At 40.2% G+C, this 22803-nt stretch overlaps 1 protein-coding gene across 1 annotated transcript in view; it reads right to left on the bottom strand.

Moving 5' to 3' along the window:
* The window catches only part of oaf (BRICHOS-like domain-containing protein out at first), a 146010-nt gene that overhangs the window by 28090 nt on the left and 95117 nt on the right, over positions 1-22803 (bottom strand). The window contains exon 4 of the mRNA XM_019041540.2: positions 16732-16915. Within this exon, the coding sequence (XP_018897085.2) occupies positions 16732-16915 (184 nt within the window). The remainder of the gene's footprint in view (positions 1-16731; positions 16916-22803) is intronic.

Genomic DNA, 22803 nt, shown 5'->3' with positions numbered 1-22803 from the left:
AGGAAAGGAATAGTTTATTCCTCTTTTTTTATCATTCTCTTAGAGCGTACACGTGGGTAATGACTTCGCAAGCCGAGTTATCTTCGGCGCAGTAAATTACAACACTTTTTACGGTTCGCGTGGGATCGAAACTTTTTCTTCCCGCCCCACCTTTTTTTCGCCGACCATTTTAGAAACGAGGATCAGGGAACCCGCCCGAAAGACATTCCACGAGAGATAAAAGCGTCGTTACGGTCGAACAAAAATTTACGTCCTCTCTTAACCACTGTCAAAATTTCACTCCAGAAAGCCGCGGTTTCCAGAAACACAACCCTCTGGATTCTCCGTAATATGCGATGATCACACTGAAAACTGCACTTAAAAAAATAAAAAAATAACTATACGAAATAAATGAAAATCAATTTTAATGAGCTAGTCCAGATAATTTTACAGAGAATTATCATCTGAGAGCATAGAGAACAGAAAAGGAGATGCGGTCGCGTCTTAAGGATTTGTTACCGGTACAATATGGCGTCGATATTCCGGCAAAATCCGAAATTTGAAGTATGAAACACGGACCATTGCGTCCGTTGTTTTTTTCTTTTTCGCTTTACTCAACTCAAAATATGATTTCAAACACATTACAGTAGACTCTGGATTATCCGGATCGATTTTGCAACCATGTAAATGCGTACGCATTCCGATAAGTGAGCGGATCCAAAGAAGCAGTGAGAAGCGGTCGCAAGGCATATTGGCGCCTGCAAGGCTGAAGGAATACTTCACGCATTGCGCCAAACAGTGAGGTCAGCGTGGAACGCATTATCGCCTACTAGATTGCATGAATACTTCTCGCATTACGCCAAACGCAGTGCAGTCGGTTAGTTAGCCTAAAACGCACATTAGCGGCTACAAGAATGTATGAATACTTCACGCATTGAGCGCTTTAATCGTTTTATTGTAATTTATCGTTGTCGGCTACCATTCACAATCACCATTGAGTCGTTCAATTTGGCGTTAACCTTTTAAATTCATGTTGGTATGTACATGATGTATACATAATAAGCATACTGTGGTGTTGGTTGGTGGTGTTCGTGTTTACTATTATTATCCGGATTTTTTTTTATCCGGATCGGGCCCGGCACCAATTAATCCGGATAATCCAGAGTCTACTGTAAGTATAATGACTTTGTTCAATAAACGACACCATTCAAGAGAAAACCGCTCGCACCGACGTATAGTATCGACAAAATCCAAGATGCCTGAAATGCGACACCCGTCTGAGAGTAAATTTGTTTCTTTTGAAAATTTGTGGAGGCGAATTCTATGTTAAATACGAGGACCTTATTATTAGTCACCAAAAACCTAGTGTCTCTCTATTGAGCGATGGAAGGAGGGGGGGGGGGGGGTTTATCGTTAAGACAGGTGTGAGACGGAGAAAAGGGAGAGTGTTAAAGTTCAGTTTTACGGTGTTTTCCTCGGCACTCTTGGAGTCGTCTACCTCTGAATGAAGCTTCCGCCAAACACGTGGCACCCTCTCTTGATAGCAAAAGTGATATTTAAGGACGATAAAGGGTGTAAATTTACACAGCGAAACCTGTCACAACGCATTCAAAGGATGGCATCGAATACGGCGTGTTCAAAGGTGATCTGCCTCCCTCATTAACTGAGAAAAGCTAGTATGTTACGTGGAGGAAATGATTTCATAGCATTAGTTCTGCGTCTTTGAGATACATTTTAGGCGTTGTTAAATTTCTTCATGAAAGTTGAAAACGAATTCGGGGAGTGCCAGTACTCGCCTGAGAACATAGGGAGCTCCGACGGTCGGCTTCTACAAATGCTTCATGTGTGATAATGACATTGCAGTGGTGCGTAAATAGTGTTCGAAGCAATTTTACAGTCAGTTTTCTACTTAATAAAATACATTCCAAAAATAATGTCGACATTTTCAGTAAAACGTGTACAGGCAAAGTTAACACCGTGACTTTTGACAAGCAAAAAGGTGACAGATCAATTTTTCGTCCTTGTCGTCTCTTTTTTTTTCAAGACAAACAAAACCATAAAATATGTTCATCGTATCTTCGAGATATGCCTCTTTTACCTGACTGGCTCTGACTTTCTGATAAGTTTAAGTTTTAAGCAAATTGGTCCCCATACACATTGACAGTTACGTAAGAGGCAAAGTGATGGTTTCATTTAAATATTTTAAGAGTCTGTACTTATATTTACTGTGCCTCCATTACTGTTTTTCTAACTTTCGAAGGCAGAAACAAGCAAAACTTTAACATTCAACAGCTTCGCACCCAGAACCCTCGGAATCCTCAACCTGCTCGAAAACGAGGACTTGTACTTGCGTGGGAGGAACGAATAAAGTCTCACGTCCAACCCACGTGAATCGAGTGAAATTATTCCCAATTCCGTTGAGCCTTTAACTCCGATCACCCACCGTTCAACTTTTCTCTTCGTGCGTGACCGAATCGCGAATGTACAGCGCGTAGGCACGACGGAATATTTTTCCTTCGAGGCAGCCAGAATTTTCCGAGTCTGAATGGAGACCTGCACACAAGAAAAATCGAAGAATGCAGGGATCTGGCGTTATCATGCAGTGGCGTGGCGTGAATTGCGATGTATCGATTGTTATGCCATTTAAACCTATGGTAAAGAATCGATTATTAAGGTGTTCGCTGCGAACACCCTGTTCATCGATCCTTTCCCATAGGTTTAAATGGCATAACAATCGATGTATCGCAAAGCACGCCACGCCACTGTTATCATCATTCGCTTAGCAGTGCTGGCCTCCCAATTAGACTCGGCTTTTCTGCTCTCGCTTTCCTACCACACGGTGCCATTGAAAGTTAAGTGGAAACTTAAGAGGGCCCGGTCAACATTTGCAGAGCCTATCGGGGGTTTCTCTTAGTTACTTTCTTTTATGCTTTCCTTCCGTCCCTCGTAAACAAGTCTCGGCTGGAATTTCGGGAAGTAAATTAGATTTCCGGGCCGAAGACGGGGTTTGAATACTTACGAAGGTAACATCGGCGACGATGGAATGTCAGGCAACAGGGAAATAGGAAACACGGCTCGAATTAGAGTCATCCGAAAGTTCAACCGAGTAGTGTTGCCGATAATCCCATTTTTATTTCATTTGCGGCATTTGGAAGCAAGAACCATGATCGAATTTTTGATGATTGATGAAACATCCTGGACATCTGAGTGTCACATTAATGGTTATAGACACAACACGACTGTGCTGATTGCGCCTAGCAAATCTTCACTCATATGTTTTATTTTCTCAAAGAAAATCAACGAATGGCGAGTTTTCCTTGAGTGCTGTCGTGAATTTTTCTCACTCCTTTGAGAATATTCACCGAAAATTTCAGGAATATATATTGTTTTGATTTTTCTCTAAAAAACCCCAACAAAAAATTATGAAATATAATTGGAAATTTTTAAACGCCCGATTTGTTCAGTCTTCTCTTCTCTTCTCTTCCTCTTCCACTAACGACTAGAGCATAGCCCTGATTGTCCAGCCATCCAGTATCGAGCACAATAAACTATATAAATATTAAACATCTAAAACTCACATAAAATAAAGGACTCATCATTTTTTCAGTCATTTCCATTAAGTCTGGGTTTCTTATAGGAATACTGATTATTACCGACCATTAGTTGGGGGTTTTCTTCAATATGAGGATATTGTAGCAAATTGTTTGGACCTTAATAAACGCTTACACTTCATCGGTACGTCATTTTAGCAAAAAAGACGTGGCGCCTACTGCGCGGAAAAATTTCTCATTCGAACAAAACAGCAGAATATGGCCAGACGGAAATCTTTTCACTATAAGACTTCACTGAATGGTGTTGTTGGCAACATGGTGCCCACTCAATATGCCAGACGCATACTCCATTTGTCATCTAATTTGACCCGATACATAGAGCGTTCAGAGAGATAACGCAAAGAGGAAAAAGCGAGGGTAAGCTGTGTCCCTAATTTCTTGATCATTGTTCAGCCGCAATAAATTCTGAAGAAATGAGGGAAATCCTGTGGTTTAGAGTGGGAAAATGAGAGAAAAGTTTGGGAGTTTACGCTAACTCACTGCTCCAACTATTTTTTCCGGTATCAATTTCCTATCCGTTCTTTGTACGACGAGCTCCATTTAAAAAGGTAAATCATCCTTGCGAACTTTCGCATTGAGAGAGGAGTACTGAAAAGACGGGTGGATTGCACCGCTGACTAGTGGGGGATGGAAAGAGGGAGAGAAAAAATGAATTGGAGGAAAAATTTCGAGGAATGGTATGGACGAACGTGGCAATGGCTCCTCGTTTGGGATAAGTAAATAAAAGTGAACGCACAGCACCACCGTACCGTGTCGAATAACATCATTTACAGCTTCAGTTTTTGATGAACTCGCTTGTCTTTATTGGATACACTTCGAACAGAATTTTCACTTTTCCGTCACGTTCATAAATCCAATAAGAGGAGCGGTAGATTCATTCGGAAATCTACGGTGGAACGAAAAACACATCTCAGTGACGATGCATCGACATTTCTACTCACGTAATGTTTTTCATTGGAAATTGAACAAAACATTTTCATTGATCCTTCTGACGCGCAAAAAATTTAAATTCTGCGAGTGAATAGTAACGCATGTTATTTTAAGAAAAATTTTACAGAATATTTACCACGTTGGCAATCGAAAAAAGGGACGTGTTTCCATGTCGGGAATCTTAGAAAGAGGTCGATGACGTGATTGGGCACAAACATTTTTGTCATCGGTTTTCTCGGAAATTCTGTGATTTACGGAGGGAAATAAAATCTGGTGTTGGAAAAAACAGTATTTAAAATTATATTTTAAAAATTTGAAAAACGCCGAAACAAATGGAGATTTCCATACGTAGAATTTCTGATTTTGCAGAATATCGACACCATATTGTACCAAATTACTTTGAAAAAAAAAGTGACTTGAATTTGCCGTCAAGAATATTTCCTCTTGAATCGAGTTTAAAATCGCTTGAATAGAGCAGCCTGTGTGATATAAGGAATTTTCGCCTTGATTGAGCCATTTTTTCCTCTATATTCAAAGGGAACCAAAAAACCAAAAAAATGGACGAAAATTCAACACTTTGGCGCTATAAAACTTGCGACGTGGGGCGTCAGGCGCAGAACACGATGGGCCTGAAACGCATATTAGCGCCTGCAAGACTGTATGAATACTTCACGCATTGCGCCAAACACAGAGCGATCGGCATTTAGGGATACTTCACGCATTGCCCGCACGACATGGTGCGCTGTTGAGGATGATGCTAAAGGTATCGAAACGCGTCTCAAGTTTTATGTATAGTGCAAGTAGGTTGAATTTTCGTTCATTTTTTGGTTTTTAAAATTTCAATCGAAAATTACTTTAATCTTAATCATTCTTGCTGATCTGAACATAAATGAAAGAATCAACCGTTATTTTTTGGTCAGAAAATTTGAAAAACAATGCACTTTGACCAGAATATGGTATTATGTTTTGACGAGCCTTCAGTTTTGTTAGTCACTAAGAATTAGACCACTTATGGAGGGGGATGACGACGATCTTTGTGCCATTTTTTGATTCGTCTCGAAAACAGGTTTCCCAAGAAAAACTTACGACTATAAGAAAACAAACAAAGCTGGGAATCAGCCTCACTCTTAGTGAACATTTAATCAAATTTCCATAAAATGTACAGGAATCATTTATTTTGAGAGCATTTCTTCTTGAATTAAGTCACTTTTTCCATTGTGCGTCAAGGCGGAAACAAAACGAAAACAACCACCACCTCTATTTTTACTATCTCGCTCTCCTTTTTACTGTATGGTCTTTCAAATGTTGATAATCGAGACGAAATAATAACGCAAACTCTAACAAAATACGAACATTTCGCAACACTGGACGGGCCCAAGATGTTAATGCTTGAATTTAGTCACATTGAGCCCCCTCGCGCTTTCCGTGATAGGGGCTGCAAGGTTGTTATTCCAGGCTTTGTTCTAAGGTGTAGGCAAGGGCGATGCGATGGCACTATGGTGCGTATTTGAAATGCCCCGAGTGCTTTTGATCACATTAAGAGGGGTGCGAGGGGAGCAGCGTTCAATTTCTTGTTTTATCGCACGGTGAATAAGTTGCCTTGCGGACAATTTTACTGTGACGATGTTCTCTGCGTCTGTAATACGTGCTTCCTAATATCGAAAACAAATAATGAAGTTCGTGTTCCACTTATTTCCACCTGAGTTTTATACGTGACGCTCAAGGGAAAGGGGGAGGGGAGGCGGTCCAGGAAATAGTTACATAACGCTCAATGCTGCACTTTTTATTATTTATTTTTTACTTTTATTTTTCATCTTTTTTTGAGGATTGCTTTGAGACTCCCGGATTCTAAATAAAAATGTAAATATAGGTGTACAAATATATCGAAAAAAAAAGAAAAACAGCTGTCAAATATAATAAAGAGAAAAAAAACGATTATGAGAGAATTTGTTCCAGAAAACCAAAGATGGGTCACATGGACGCGAATATCTCTTCTATTGAAGTTTTGGAGCCGGTACACACGCGCCTTAGATATAGGTCTACGAAGACGTCTTATAAAAAAGAATCGGGCATCAAATTGTGAAAAGAAAAAGAGAAAAAAAATCGAGTCGACACAGCCGAAGATAGGAGAGTGTTCAGGTCTCGTTTTTTTTAAAACTTTTCTTCTAAATCGCAGCGACAACTCATTGGCGGAACATGAAGAATTCACGCCTCGTGCCATCGCGTCTTCAATTTTGTAGACGCAACCGGACATCCATCAAGCATGAATAGTTGTATCTCCGCGCCGTCATCAAAGCGCCTCCTTTCCTTTACTCTATTTCCATGCTGTGTTGGTTCCTTTGTCTTGTTTGTAGTGGTTCTTTGACAGCTACGTAAACAATACAGTCGGAGATAGGAAAAATGTATGACTTCACATTTGAAAAAAAAAAGTCTTCGACATCGAAGGGTGAATATAATGTTAGTTTTTTTTCTTTTTTTTTCAATTTTATCTTGTTGGAATACTTTCCTTTTTACTTCCAATGTTATGATTAAAAATTTTGTGACCACTCACTAGGTCTTTGTTTTCTCCTTTCAACAGTTTCACAACGAAAAGACACGGAGGGGAATAAACTGAGATCCATTTGTAATTTTTCTACTTGGATGTTGAGGAAGGTCAAGGAAAGCGTTGCGTATTTTTTAGAGATTGGTATACTCCTGCGTACTTTTTAAGAGTGAGGGAGCGCGTCGATGAAATCAAATTTTTAGCATTACGTATTTCATAAACTGCCCCCATTCTCCACGTTCACGATTTCACAAATGCGTGAAAAAGTTCCATCGCTGAGAAAAGAACATTCGAACTTACGATGGAACTTAGCAAAAAATTCGGGATCTCCTTCTAATGAATTGTCTGGCAGCGCTCCTTGCAACGATATACATTCGACACGAGCTGAGAGTAATGGTGCGTAAACTTCTTTATACGGGGTGATCTAAAACTTCCGCACCACCTCCATAGCCCATAATTTTTTGCCTGTTCTTAAGATGATTTCCTTGATACATGGAAGAGAAGGAGGGGTTCCAAGAGTGGTTTCTTTTGACGTAAGAAAACTTCGTGTCTCTGTATGAATTTCTTCAACAATGAATGAATTTCCCCCCCTTTCAATGATCGCATTGATTTGTTTAGAATTAAAACTTTATAAAAACAATCCAAAATACGTAAGATCTTGAATGAATTATTTCGATATTTTGACCCTGCTTTCTAAATTTCTTTTCTTCTTATTTTGTCATCATTTTTCATACTGATGAGATTTTTCTAAATGCGGTTTCAATCAATGAGACCGATAAAATATAAAAAAATTAAATATAATAAATAATATTAAATATAATTACTTATAAATACGTGGAAAAATATAATTACTTTACAAACAGAAGGTGATAAAGAGTAATGTTAGAAAATTCATAATACTGCAGCTATACGTTTTCCTAAAAAATCTAGTAGACAGCAGCAGTTTTCTCGTCAATCACCTCGTAGATCTTAGTACAGATCTACAAGAATGAATGCGTTGGTTTCTTTAAAGCGAAAACGTTATGAAAACTAATCCAAAATGTCTAATGACTTTGGTTATGACTTACAGGAATTTTGCTAGCTACTAGATTATCTGAGGAGCGCATATAATGATTAGACAGTAATGTGTTACCTACTTCACTCCCATTTTATCGTGATCAACCAGACCTCTTCTACCTCTAATTAAAACTGCCGGGAATCCAGTTGCTATTGGTTATAATAGATTTACTAAGGAATTTTCTGGATATTCTAGTGCCTACCGCACCATTAATTTTCCTCTATTAAGAACAGGTGCACGGAATTTGCTGATAATTGTAAGGGTGCCCATTCATTCAAAATTTTCCAGATTTCAAAAAAATCTTTCCTGTTTGGAAAATGCTGCCAACTTAGATGTTTTGTAATAAACTTTGCTGTGTCTGGAAAAATCATGGACATGGCTTCGGAAAAGTGAATTTTTCCGTCAAAAGAAAATCATAAAAGTTGCTTGCCGAAGGAATGCTACATTTGAATATATCTGTTGGATTTTTGCAACAGCTCAGCGACAACGCTGTTTACAAATCTTGGTCAGAAAAATAGGGACAGAGTGGTGGAGGGCAGCAAAAGGAAGGGGGGGGGATTTGATGAGGATAAGGGGACGCGGATAAGGATCTGGGAAAATTTAGTGTGGCGCGATCGGTGATGAATGGACGGGACACGTGAGTATGTGAGCAATCGCCCTCCAGCCTCGCAATGTTGCCACGCTGAAAGGAAAAACGGAGACTTCGCATTTAGGCTTAAAAAGAACAAACTGTTGTAATTAAAATCATACAATAAAGTCTAAAAATAATGCAACTAATCCTCTGAGTAGACAACGAGAGAACGACTGATAGTGAGTCATTAAAATTTTGGCATTTGCCAAAAATGTAAGGCTTCGTGTGCGTCAGCATTTCTGTGACATCTGACACTCTAGTTTGCAGGAAAAAATATTTGTTAGCACTTCGGTGAAAAATTGTGAGAAGTATACAGCATTTTTTTTTTTTAAATTTATTTATTGATTCGCCCTCCAAAAAGGTTTAATTACAGAATTAAAATTACATCGAAATAAACAGAAGTATCACTAAGGAACGATAAAAATTACAAAAAAGGTGAGTTGTCAATACGTTTTTGGGTGGCTGCTGGAATCACCGTTAGGCATACCATCAGCAGAGCAAAAAATATTTATTAGAGCCCCTTTTATTTGAAAAATGAAAAAAAGTTAATGAATATAATTTCTTGTTCTTTAGGATTCATACGTTGAATAATTGGATAAACTCGTTGCTTGAGTACCTGTAAGCGTGGTTGATTGAAACACTGTGCTTGAAAATCTAAACCTAAGAAGACGACTAATTTTCAGACAAAATTTTAGCCCCCCTCCCCCCACCATTGTATTTAAGTTCAAGAATAAATTTTCAAAACGCCGAGTTCACGCAAGTTTTTCAAATTAACCGAAAGAAAAAATAGAAAAACTAAAATAAAATAAAATTTAAAAAAAAATTAGCTTCCGAGATGACGAGCTACGCTCTTGCAAATTCACCGACAAAAATCTGGTCAATGGAATTTATCCAAAAATGTGAATGATTTTTCCAGCAATCGAACAACAGCGTATGGCACATGCCTTCACGACACTCCATTTAACTCTCCCTCTCTCGGACACGTACACAAATCAGGACTTGGTGCGTGGATGCCAGAGGAATTCGAGGGAGTGACCAAGTAAGTTAAAGCGGGAGGTTTTCCCGCATATCTTAGACTTTTAAGGGCTCAAGCATCCCTGCGTTCAGATTCGACTAACCCTTCCGCAACCGAGTGGTAGATCTCTCTGGGAATGTGTCGAGTAACTGGTGCATTTAAAGTTAGAGTTAACTTTGGAAGTAATAATTAAATGCTAAGTGATCCTTTCTTTGGTAACTCAACAGGATTTTATTACAACTGATGGAAGGCCGGTGACTTTTGGAAGCAGTGCGGTTTCTAGTGCTGTGAAAAACACGGAGATTTTACAGTTGCATCGCTTGGGCAAAATCCGTGGATCCAATTTTCAACGACGATATGGAAACTTATCACTTGATTTTTTGGAATTAGATAATTAAATGGCGATATACAGTACATGTTTTCATATTCTAGATTAAAAATGTTTTTGGCTCATACTTATAATTATGACTTTTAAGATTAGTGAGATATTTTGACAATTAACGAGAGATTCTGGGTACAATGATAGTTTTAATTTTTATTCTCCTTAGACAGAAAAGAGAAAAGAGGTACGTATTGAAACATTTTCTAGAGAGATTTTCCGGTAACTAATGACTCAGATTTTTAACAGGCTTTACAAGTCGAAAAACAGGACACCATCCGGACTTTTTCTTTTTTAAAAAGGGTAACAAGTGGGTCAATTTTTACTTAACTTTATTTAGTTTTACCCTGAAAGTGCGACAACCCTGGCGGAGTAGCTTTCCTTCCGTTCCGTTTGACTTCAATAAGTTCCTTCTACTCCCCGTTTTTTCCGGACAATATTTCACGAACGCTGAACGCGGCGATTCAGCAAAATCCCATTTTCACGTATACAGAGGTTTACTTACATGCCCATCGGAAAAACGTGCATGGGGAAAAAAATAAAAATCCCGATACGGAAGCGAATAAAATTCACGGTCATTAAGCGTAGATTAACCGGAAAACTCCGGACATAAATAGAAAAAAGGAATTTGAGAAGCATGGTTGTCTGCATGCTGGAACACGGTGCATTACATCAAGAGAGTTTTCTTTCTTTCAAATGATTATCGCGGGTGACTTGAACACGGAGACTGTTGCGTGTACGTGTCGTTGTGGATGAACACAATTTCTTGATAGGATCCATTTTTTTCCAACACTAGCTGGCTCAGTGACTTAACTTTGCTTTATTTTCGTTGCTCCGAGCAGCTTTGTAAAATACGGAATACAAATTGAACAACTATGGCACAATCGTCTACTTACACCAAATATACGTGGCGATAATGGGTCTGTTACAAACTTCTACCGCGGCACAGGAGAGAGTTGCCTCTTATGCAAAGTAGCTAACGACCAGAATTACAATGATCAAACCAATACAGTCTTAAATTTACTACATATGAACTTCAAATTCTATGATAGAAATTTGCGCAATTTATTTTAGTTCCTCATTTCGAATAGTAAACTGTGCCAGACAAACAAATAATTTGAAACAGTGGAGTCACCCAAGGCCCCACAGATTCCTATACGTAACTGAAAATATCACGATTTTAACTGAAAATGTCAGTTTGTTTCTTTTTTCTTTTTTAAAACCTAACTAGTGCCATATGTATATCCCACATTTATTCTTCCCTGATTTTCAAATTGAGTCAATAAAGAGGCAGTATTGCAGTTTTTTTAAGACGGACTGTGTCACTTTTCGACAGCGGCCATTTTAGCTTCAAGAGTTCTGAGACTGGGGTGACTTATAAGAATCAAATTATGTCTCCGCTTCAGATAATTTGTGCAGCTGGAGCCTTAAAAGTGCGCAATTTTTGCGGGCAGAGTGTTACATTAGGAGTAAGTGTCAGATTTTCTTGATGTGCTTATCGCAAGTTTTGAGTCACTTCGATGAGCAACAACTCATTTTTTCGCTCGATGATCGACGAAAATATCCAATTTGAATTAACGTGGAATATCAGTTATACGATTATTAAGCGTGCCAGTAGGGCTCGCTTTTTGAAATCACTCGGATGTACCATAGTACAGCACACCGATCAACCAATGCTATTCAACGGGCCGTCCAAATATTTTTACTTTTTTTCCTCGGACCCGTTTTCTTGTCTTTGAACCATTACACTGTCAAGCCCTGATGGTCTTTTACCAAAAAATCTAATGAACTGCTAATTGGAAACCCTTGAGAACATTTTTCTGTCAAAACCGTATTATTCAATTTGACAGAAACCTCATAGGAGCTTTCTTACGCTCGGAGGACTCAACTCTAGAACCTTCTTTCCCGCCAAAACTCCTTAGCCAATGAGCGTCTTGCACTGTAAGTGCAATCTGTGATGAGCCTCGTGACTCTTTATACCATGCACTAACCGTGGCCCCTGCAGAAATCCACTCAAACCACTGCAGTTATCTCCCGATATAGCTTTGGGTGTCAGGTTTCGAGCGAGGCAATAAAAGACGGCGAGGAGAGGGTCGCCTCGTCGAACCTATTATCTTCCACGCCCGATTAACCATTCACCGTGACGCCAGGATCCACCAAATTTCCATAAAAATTGTTTTCCGTCTATTTAGCGAGTTTTTCCTTACTTTCCGTTAAAGTACAAATAAAAAGAGACCTCATTTGTAAAAATCGGCCGAATAGGAGAGAAGTTACAGTTCGAAATCCAAAGAGATTAACTCAACGCGATTTCGATGCACGGCAGTTCGCCCAAATCACGGTCGTGCGAAATGCCGCATATCAGCTTAAAATCAAGATAATTGGACGGAATCTTTAAAATCAATTTACATTCAACGTTCATGAATCAATATTCTCTCCCAAATTTAGCAAAAAGTACCAATTGATGCAAATAACAAAGACGTGAAAATAGTAGGTATGTGTCCAACATTGTAGTTATTCGGCACGCTTTTCCAACATATTCATGTTGGATTTTTCTGCTTGTTTAAATATTCCTGTCACAACAGTTGTATTAACATACACGAGGTGGTCTCAATGCCCATAGGCGTGCTCCGAAGATTACAAAGGTGCTTGGGTGCCGCATGGTTAAAATCTGTCCGTCGAGGCGGCTACCTCATTATTTCAGAGAGATATTCGCGGCTTTTCTTTCAAAGTACTTTTTTCCGAAACACTGCAACCGCACAGCATGACACTCGAGAAAGAGACGCTATTACCATTTTTAATTTCGCGAAACATTCGCCTTAAACAAGTTTCTTAATTCGTCACTTTCTCTCGGCGAAAACTTCGGGAGGGAGGAAAAGCGAGGAAAAACAATTAGAATGTAATTTCCACCATTTTTTAATTCGTCCATTTTTCATTTTTACTCCAGCGTTCCGGCAGCGGCTGCACGCGCGGTAAATCTGCCGCAGCCCGCGTTCCGAAAGCATATTTGCGAGCGATTACGAAATAAAAGCGCCGATGGAATAGGAAGGCGACTGAGAGAGGGAGAGGGAGAGAGGCGGAGTGAGAGAGAGGGGTAGATAATGAACAAACAAAAACTTTTTCATTAAAAAGTTTCTCGCATACGAAATTATTCCCGACTTACGACGATTCCGCGTTTTGGTTGACAATTCGAAAGAAGGGGGGGGGGGGGGGGATCGGGGGAACTAGCGGGTGCCGGTAACGTACCCGCTTCCTTTTTCCACTTTCGGAAAAGTCCGTGCTTCCAGTTATGAGTTTCGGCGTTCTTATCCTCAATGCGACTTTTTCATTTCCTTCCCCCACCCCCTTTCAAAGTCACTTCAAGCTCCACATATTAGCAACTTCTTATTCGAGCACTTAGGATTGTGTTTATGCTCCCGCTTCATTCCTTTCCACTTTCGTCATTTTCGATGACATTTATTTTTAATCATTTTTGGCTCCACTCCAGAAGGACTTTCGCAACAACGAATTAATTGTAAACGAGTCGGAGACAAGCAACAATAAGTAATAATAACGCTATAAAGTTAAGACTAAGCTACAGCGAGCCAAATTTACTCTGCGTCCAGTTTCTTAATAGAGTTAGGGTTCTCGTCAAGTAGAATCATTGATACAATTTATTTAGGAATATATTGAATACCACTTGAAAACGATTATTTTGATATCAAAAATTTTTTAAACGAAAAACGATCAATGTGAAATTGTCATTTTGAAAGCCTCACATTGATTCGGAAGTTCCTCCAGCAAATCGTGTCACCTCTTTTCCTGCCTTATTGCACCAATCCACGATTTTGCACGGTTTTGGATAAAATTCTCTAAAATTAAAAAATATCAAGGTTTTGGTTCTATGCAAATACAAGCAAGTTCCAGTTTGAATTGGCTAGTAGAGGTTGAAAGGAGAAATAGAGTGGGAAAAGGGGGCAAAAGACAAAATAGAGAGAAAATGTGACGAAAATCTAAGGCCATCAGATAATCCTGCTGCCCCGTCACGAATTCGTGCCTGGGACCTGTAGGTGGGAGCTTAGCTGAACCGTCCATTTTTTAGAACGCCCTGGCGCCAAAAATCTTGATTTCATTTTCTGTGCACAGCTCCTAGTTCCTGTGTAATCTCGCCTCGTGTGCACTTTGAAAAATGATGACACTACTGCGCGAAACCCTCTACTGTTAAAAGACCAAACTTCCATTCATTTATTTCCTTCATTATTCAAGGGAAATGGAAATCATATTCACAAAAAGACGCCAGATGAATCGATACAAGTGCGTTACATTCAGTCTAAAGCGGCAACGTTTGCCAATCTACCCTTGCCTCGGCCAACCACAACGCACCCCTTGCACATAAATTGCCTATTCAGAATCCTTCGGGCGTAGCTGGTTGTTCGCCCCTTCTTCTATCCTCTTTTGGCAATACACCGGCCGACCAATTTGTAACCGGGGCGAAGAGAATGAAGTTGGATGAAGGGTCAGACTTGGGAGGTAATATTTTTTGTTGGCAGTTGATAAGACAGTAAAAAGACGGGTCCCGCGGGAATATTACATCTTGCTCCTGAACTTGATAGACGTCTTATTTTGAGTCTGGATTTTGACGGTGACTTCACACATCTCCGCAGCGATTAGATGACTGGAGTGAATGTAATGGACTTTCCGAACCGAGTCCGTTTTTGAAGCGATAGCGAGTTAGATACAAAGGTAAGCATTGGGACTGGTAATTCTTTGGGCAACAGTGGTAATTAAATTAGAAAAATGTAGTTCCTCCAATTCTTGGGCTTTTCGATATTAACATTTCTTGTAGGTATGAAAATTTGTGGGAAACATTGACACCGATGATTCCGTCCAAAATCAGCTCTCGAACTCAAATCAATCTCAAATTATTGAGACTGCGATGACTAAAGAATCGTCGTTTTCCAAACAAAGGAATTTAACTACACTCAAAGGTTGAACGATTGACTTAAACAACTTAGTTTTCACGAGAATGCAATATCCGTCTAAAATGCGGCTGATTTTAGCGTGTAATCAGATGAAATATACGTGCATTTTTAAGTCAGAAATGCTCAACAGTCACCACGAAAAAATACAAAGCGAGGAGGAAAATTGGGCAACGTCGAATTGCAGTTAAATTCTACCGGATGGAAACTGATGGATTTGTGGATTTTATCCACGGTGGGGAAATACGTATTCGTGTCTGTAATCAAGTTTCTAAACAAAGATGAAATTGAGTGCGAGAGCGGGATTGCGATGACTAAGGCGAAAAATTATTCATTTTAAACTTGAAATTCTCAAAGAAGATGGAAGCTTCAGCGCACCTGCGATGCAAATCTTATAATGTCTAACAGCACCTCCAAGAAAGTGTCTGTAAACCATACACCACGTCATTGCAAAATTTAATTTATCTCCCGGAATAAATAAATACGCAATAAGGCGAATTTGTCGCCTCGAGGATAAAAAGGAAGAAAAAGTTAGAGAGTTACAGAATCAAATTCTGTAACTTCAGTGAAACATGTCAACAAATGCGGTCGGTAAAAAACGATGGAAAAATTGTCGTTCCTTCGACAAAGGAACGTGAAAAGTCCTTAGATTTTTCTTTTGATTACGCGAAAAAATCAGAATACTTTTGGACATTATGGACCGCGTTAAGCAGAGAGGAACCAAGCTAGATCAGCTGTTGGCAAAGTAATTGGGCAACTGCATTTTTCACATGAAAACGAGTGTGCGAATTTTTGTGCAAATTTTCCAAGTAGATCGAATGAGACTCCTAAAAATTTTCAAAGAAATGCGCAGAAACGTTCTTTTGTAAAAAAAAAATTAAATTGCCCGTTAAATTTGGCAATAGCTGACGTGGCTTGGTTCCTTTTTGCTTAACGTGATCCATATTGTATAGCCATGAACTTAAAAAAACTGAAATGTTTCAGTCAACCCTGAAACCTTGAACGGACTTATGTATATCTTTGTCGGGGAAACGACGTATTAAAGCATGAAAATTCTTGCTATACTTTGGATAACCTATCCGCTTCAGAAATCGATGGTCTGAAAAAGCCAGAATTTTTATTTTTATTTTTTAACTATACTATTACATCGCTTCTACAAGAAAAATACTGGAGGAACCGCTCGAGATACTGGCTCGTAACGGAGCTGCTTAAAGGCTTTAAACTTGTCTCGCGGCGGGCGACATCTTCGGTGATAAAGTTTTCGAGTCACGAACCAAGTGTCATATTTACGACTCCGAGGCGATGGTGTTAGTTTTGCCGTGTTGGGAGTTTACGGGCAGAAAATTGGATCGTGCGTTGACGAATAAAGCCCGGAACCGTGTGAATTCCGTTGCCGAGTTAATCGTCTGTGTACATTTTTTAAAAATATGGCAACCGTGACTTAGTTTGACTATTACGCAAACTGATTCGATAACTTTTCCGAGGGTTGAATAAACTACCCGAGCATGCGGAACATACTCCGTCTATTTGTCGAGAATTCAGCGGTTAGAACTGGTAGGATCTGCTATTCACAGGGTTTCTTATGTTCCACTTGGCGGAGACAACGTGAAATGAAACGGGGTTGTCGCTTACCTGGTAATGAAGACCACGTGTTGATATCGTGAAGTCTAGTGTAGGTGGAGTCTGCAGCTTCGTTGCAGAGAGGAACTACGTGTTTTGATATGACGACTGAGCGGGGCACGTCCACCTGCAGGTCCATCGTCAGGTTCGCTTGACCGCGGTTCATCTCTGCCACTCGGATTGTCCCCGGATTTTTCTGCGCAAAAATATTGATGAACGGATTAGATAGGGCTGTTTCAGTCAATATTTACAAGGCACAGGTAGTTATATGAAAGAGAGAAGGAAAAATGGAATGAAGGAAAGAAGATGCTTGATTTGGGCCCTCCTGGGAGGAGCTGAAGGGGACACCCAGCGAAAGGGTGGCTACACGGGATTTTAAATGAAATGAGACCTGTTTTACCGAGGTTTCAAATGAGATGAAATGAGATAGAAGAGACTTACTCGGGCCTCCTTTCTTAAATTTTTTCCTAAGCTGAGCGACACCTCACTGACAGCATAGAGCGGAGCGGGGCATTGCGAGTTCACGCTTCGCGCCATCGCGCCTTCAATTTTGCAGCTGCAACACGGACATCCATCGAGCACGAATAGTTGTATCTCTGCGCCGCGCCGTCATCAACGCGCGTCCTTTCCCTCCCCGGTTCCATGTTGTGTTTGGTTCTGTTCGTCTAATTTTCAGCATATCTTATGCTTTCGAGTTTGGCCATTATCTGTACCAGTGGTCCCTTCAGTTGAAAATCTCGCTGATTCAAAGGCTCTTTAGTCCGGGGAAAACATTCTAGGTTCCTCCAGTTTCGAGTTAGCGACCGCACATCATTTTAGGTGATAGCGCGTTATGATAACGGACCTTTCCTGTGGCATTTCTGAAATTCCTTGGTTAGTAAAAAGCCCAATTTGTTCATGTTGTGTTTTTATCCCTACGCGCTCGGCCCGATGTCCGAGCATAAACGGACGTTTCATTTATTAATTTCATAAATTACAAAAACCCCCACCAAATACCCGCCGACGCGAGCGAACTCGAAAAAAAGACGAACATCCCGTTTCCGGACCAGAAGCACGGAGCCCGAGCAGTGGCGTGGCGTGTTTTGCGATATATCGACTGATCTGCCATTTAAACCTATGGAAAAGGATCGATAAACTGGGGATTCCTTAATAATCGATTCTTTACCACGGCTACAAATGGAAAAATATCGATAATCGGTCAATTATCTCGCCCCGAGCGAGAGACAGCACTTTCGTAGCGTGTAACATTTTACGAGCTCCCGGGCACAGGGACGGAAAAAAAGCTGATTTATTTTCCGGGCGGCGTTGATACGTTGCGGAAACGGAGCCGTTTGGCGAGGTTGTCAATCGAAGTCCAGGGAGGGAGCGGATGCGTGCATGGGGGTGGCGGCAGGGCGGGGTGCGGTGGGAGGGGGCGGACTTCGAAAAGCGATTTTTCATCGCGCCATAACGCTGGACCGGTGCGGTGGAGGCGCACAACCTGCTTGTGGTCGCCTATACTGCCGTGCGGAATAAGAACGCAGTATGAGCCACCAGGCACTGCCAAATTCTCTTCGAAAAATCACGAATTTCCTCGAAAATTGATGTGTATTTTTCTTCAAATTTTTTAGGGAATATCGTTCGTAATTTGATCTAAATAGCCTGGAAATTTCAAGGTAAAATATTCATAACTTTATTCAAAAATGAATCTTTTCTAGGGGGCAATTTGGCAACATTCGAATGCTCATACGGCGTTTTTCCATGGCACGGTAGTGTAGCCTGGCTCGGGACGTGCATAACGGCGTGCTCGGTAATTACACTCTCAAGTCGTCGCACAAATCATAATTTTTTCCGCGGAAAAGTTGGGAAAATGTGGGGACTGGCGGGAAATATTGGCGACCGTTCCCGGGGAGCGGTGCAGCGATTCGTGATTCCGATAAACCGTGTCGTTTTTATGCCCCACTACTCCGAGGCAAAGAGTAAAATGGGAAACTTTGTCCGATGCTTGGGGGGCTAAACAAAAAGGCCCCTTTCATATTTGATGATTTTCCTGCTTTGGCCTTTCGAAAAAGTTTTGAGCTGTTGAATGTTGTACTTTCCATACTACAGGAAAATCGTATTTATTGCTTATTTTAACGAGCCTTTAATCAAATCCTTCAATAAAACTCGCATAATACTGAGCGCACAGGGTGTGGTATATTATTATTTTTAAATGTTTTATTTTTTTAATTAAAATTATATTCTTTTTAAGTTTTTTCTTGACTTAATATCGCACGCAAGAAGCGGATCTGCCACTTAACCATCCCATCCCATGGACAGGAAAAACCGAGCCTGTTTGTTGAACTTTACGCTGATGTCAATCAATTTTTCTGCACGTCCACAATTGAAAGCTCCCTGTTAATTATTTAGTTCCAAAGTTTAATCGTCTCTTTTGCGCACACCATATACTTCCTCTGCTTCCCTTTTACCATCTTAACATCAAGCAAATTCCACTTTTTTGCGGGGGAGAAGTTATCTCCCTACCATTTACCTGTTTTTTCAGTATTCTAGACCTGAAAACAATCAATTCCTGGCATATTGTCACATAGTGTAAACAAATCTTGGCGACGCGCGGAGGTCGCACCCTTTTTCCAAGCCTACAGCATTCCGTCGGGCGGGGACTGCGGGTCGATTGTTCGAATGGGCCAAGAGTGATGAGGGCGCCTGAATCGATTAAAGTATTAATTGGAGCGAATTAATTTGACATCCTCGCACAACTCGATTAATGATTTAAATCAACCTCGTGCCCTCTCCCTCCCCTCGCCCGCCCGCCCTCCAGTCAGACCCATCCTACCAATTTTCATGCTTTAATCGAAATTTGAGAGCCGGGCTCGCTGTAAGCAAACCCCGCGATCCGTTACACGTCATCCTCTCGCACCAGTGGCGTGGCGTGAATGATCGATTATCGATATTTCCTCATTTGTAGCTATGGTAAAGAATCGATTATTAAGGTGTTCCCTGCGAGCACCCTGTTTATCGATCCTTTTCCATAGGTTTAAATGGCAGATCAATCGATATATCGCAAAGCACTCCACGCCACTGTATCGCACTGCTCCCGCTCCGCCCATGCAACCCAGGAGCGTAATTGGGTTCCCGACCTGAGATGCATCATGACAAAAAGCAAATTGTTGTACAAGTCAGGTCGCAAAAAGAGAAGTCGTGACGGCGCGTGCGTGGAATTTTGCCTTGATTGCGGAATCTTATGAATAGGAAATAAGTGGGAAAGCTCTAAAACGTTTGTATTACACGGGGAAAAAATCATCACGATTCCAACCATACACTGAGAAAAAACTATGGTTATAATTACCATATTAGTGGTGTTCAATATGCACTCTTAATTAGTAGTGGCCATAACCAATAATAGTGATATTTTTACTGGAGCAATCGTACTTTTACGAGTGTGCGGTAGTAAAATTAACATTTAATGGTAAAAATATCTCTATTATTGGCTATGGCGACTGCTAATTAAGAGTTCATATTGGACACTACTAATATGGTAATTATAACCATAATTTTTTCTCAGTGTACTCCTGGCTGATTTTGGCGCCAGTTTTTAGAGTGGTTGCACCAGCCAGAGGTGGAGTTGAGTCACCCGGAGGTGTGGTTAGGATCAACCATGCCTCTATCTGGTGTAACTCATACTGTCTTAACTGGTGCCAAAATCAGCCAGAAGTATAGTTGAGATTGTGATTCTTTTTTTTTCAGGGTAGAGAAGCGCTCAGCTGTAGGCTGATTTTTGAAATTGATAGACAAAGCGATAGACAACGAGGACATATGGAGCATAAAGCAATCCTATTGGTGGAATGGGTGGTTCTTATACAGTAAGGGGGTAAATGATGGCCTAACTGCAAGGTCTCTCATGGATTGTAGTTAGTTAGTCCACTACCTGCCTCATATGTCCATTGCAACCACCGGCTTCCACTAATATGATCCTTCCATATCCCTTTTGGTTTCTTTGTCTATAGCTTTGTCTGTCAATTTCAATAATCAGCCCGCTGATTTCTATGTAGGCACATTTTCAAGTTCCCCCAAAGAAGCTGAGCGCCGTTTAAAGTGCGTAAAAACTGTATTTAATTTAAAGAGCACTTTCAGGTTGCAAATTTAGGATTGTCGATCGAAAGGAGAGACAAAACACAAACAGAACTATGGAGATGTCCCTTATAATTATAATGCACCTTCAATAAAAAAATTAATTCAATGAAAAATGTAGCGTAAGGAGATTTTTTTTCCTCCAGAAGTTCATGCTTAAAAACTGTATTTAAATTGAAAGAGCACAAATCTCAGTATTGCAAAATTGGGATTTTCAATCGAAGGAGAGACAAAAAAAACCAACAAAAAAGTAGAGATGTCCCTTGTAACTATGTACACCTTCAATAAAAAAACATAAATTCAATATTAAATGTAGCGTAAGGAGATTTTTTTCCCCTTCAGAAGTCTATGCCACGAGGAAACTCGATTTAAAATTTTCCATCCCGAGACATCGTCCCCGCGATGGATATAAAAACGCGGAGTCAATGACAAGCTTCGGTTTATCACCGAGGAACTTTGAGGAAACTTCAACCTTTGACAGGTCCGTTCGAGCTTATTAAATCGATTCGAGCGGAAATTTCTCTTTTCTTTCCTCCCCGCGGCATTCGACATCAAAAGAATCTGCACTTGTTTTCCTGCATGCATCCTCCCATCATCAAAGTTATACCTGTCAAACCGAGAAAATTCAATTTTTTATCTTTCCCCGCTGTTTTGCGCTTTATTAAGTTTCAAGTATTTGCTTGGGGTTCATCGGGGAAACATTTGCTCTTGAATCGATTTGTAATGCATTCTATTCACTTTTCACGTCGGTAACCGCGGCGGCGCACACTGGACCTAGACAATGGGAGAGGTCGGATAATATCTGGAGCCTTTGAAAGCTTATTTTCTTTTCGAAAATATGAAACAAAAAAGTTTAAGATTGTTCCTATTAGTTTTTTCGTGAAATATTCTTTCAGAAACACTCCTTGAAATTGAATTTGTGACGAAATGAATATCAAAATTTGAAATTTTAGCCAAAAATTTCATGTCCGACCTCTTCTATTAGCTTGTTCCACTGTGTGCGCGTGCTTCTCATTCGCTCATGTTTCGCGCATCCCTCCAAACTATACTTGCATGTTTTCAACTCTATGTCGGGCGCTGGATCTATCAATTTACATTCACGCCACACATGGTGCAAGAGAATCAAATATTCAGGAATATGAGAACATCTTTCCCAGAAATTACCCTTCAAAGAGAGGCAAAAGTTGCATAACATAACGTTATAGTCGTTATATGCTTTACATGGACCTCTGAAATGGTGAGGCACAGTGCTGAACACCTTCAAAAAGAGCATGACGCAAATCTAGTTATAACTTTTCTCCTTATTTTTCATTGAGCGGGCAGCTAGGATAAGTTTTTGAAAACAAAGCGCATAATCTGTTGTCAATGACATGCATAAATTTTAACATCCTCTCCTTTCTCTTTCTTTTACAATGTATGATATTAAGTAAATAATGAGCTGAATGTTAATCATTGGCTGGAAGTATAGCTCATTTAACGATAATGACTGCTAACGCAGGACTTTTTCGGACTTTTTCAGGACTTTTTCGGTAAAAAGGCGTACAAGACTTGCGATGCTACTGAGATTGAGCAATCTAATAGCATTTACAGCAAATGAAATTAATCCACAGTCGATTTCCTTCCATACAACTCGGAAAAACTCGGAGTAGATTCAGGAAAACATTCATGGCAGAACTGTCGGATGAGTTATTTACAACTAGAGAACTATACGTTGCGCAATCTCAGCAGCAATGAAAGTCTCATACGCTCTTTTACCGGAAAATGCCTCAATTGTACTCACATATTGAAATTCATAGGCTAGAACTGGGCAGTTCTTACTGGGCTCCTGGCTCCCATATAAGTTTTCATAACTGTTTGACCCCCCCCCCCCCGACTTACCTTGTCCCGTTGTTTTGCTTTTTCCCTTACTTAGCGCAAAGCTTTCTTAGTATGAGATCCGAAGAGCGAAATTACGTTAGATACTCGGCTGAAAAATGA

This window comes from Bemisia tabaci, chromosome 3 (genome assembly GCF_918797505.1).
Source record: "Bemisia tabaci chromosome 3, PGI_BMITA_v3".
NCBI lineage: Eukaryota > Metazoa > Arthropoda > Insecta > Hemiptera > Aleyrodidae > Bemisia > Bemisia tabaci.
Note: the sequence above shows the minus strand (reverse complement) of the source record. Positions and strands in the feature narration are given on the sequence as shown.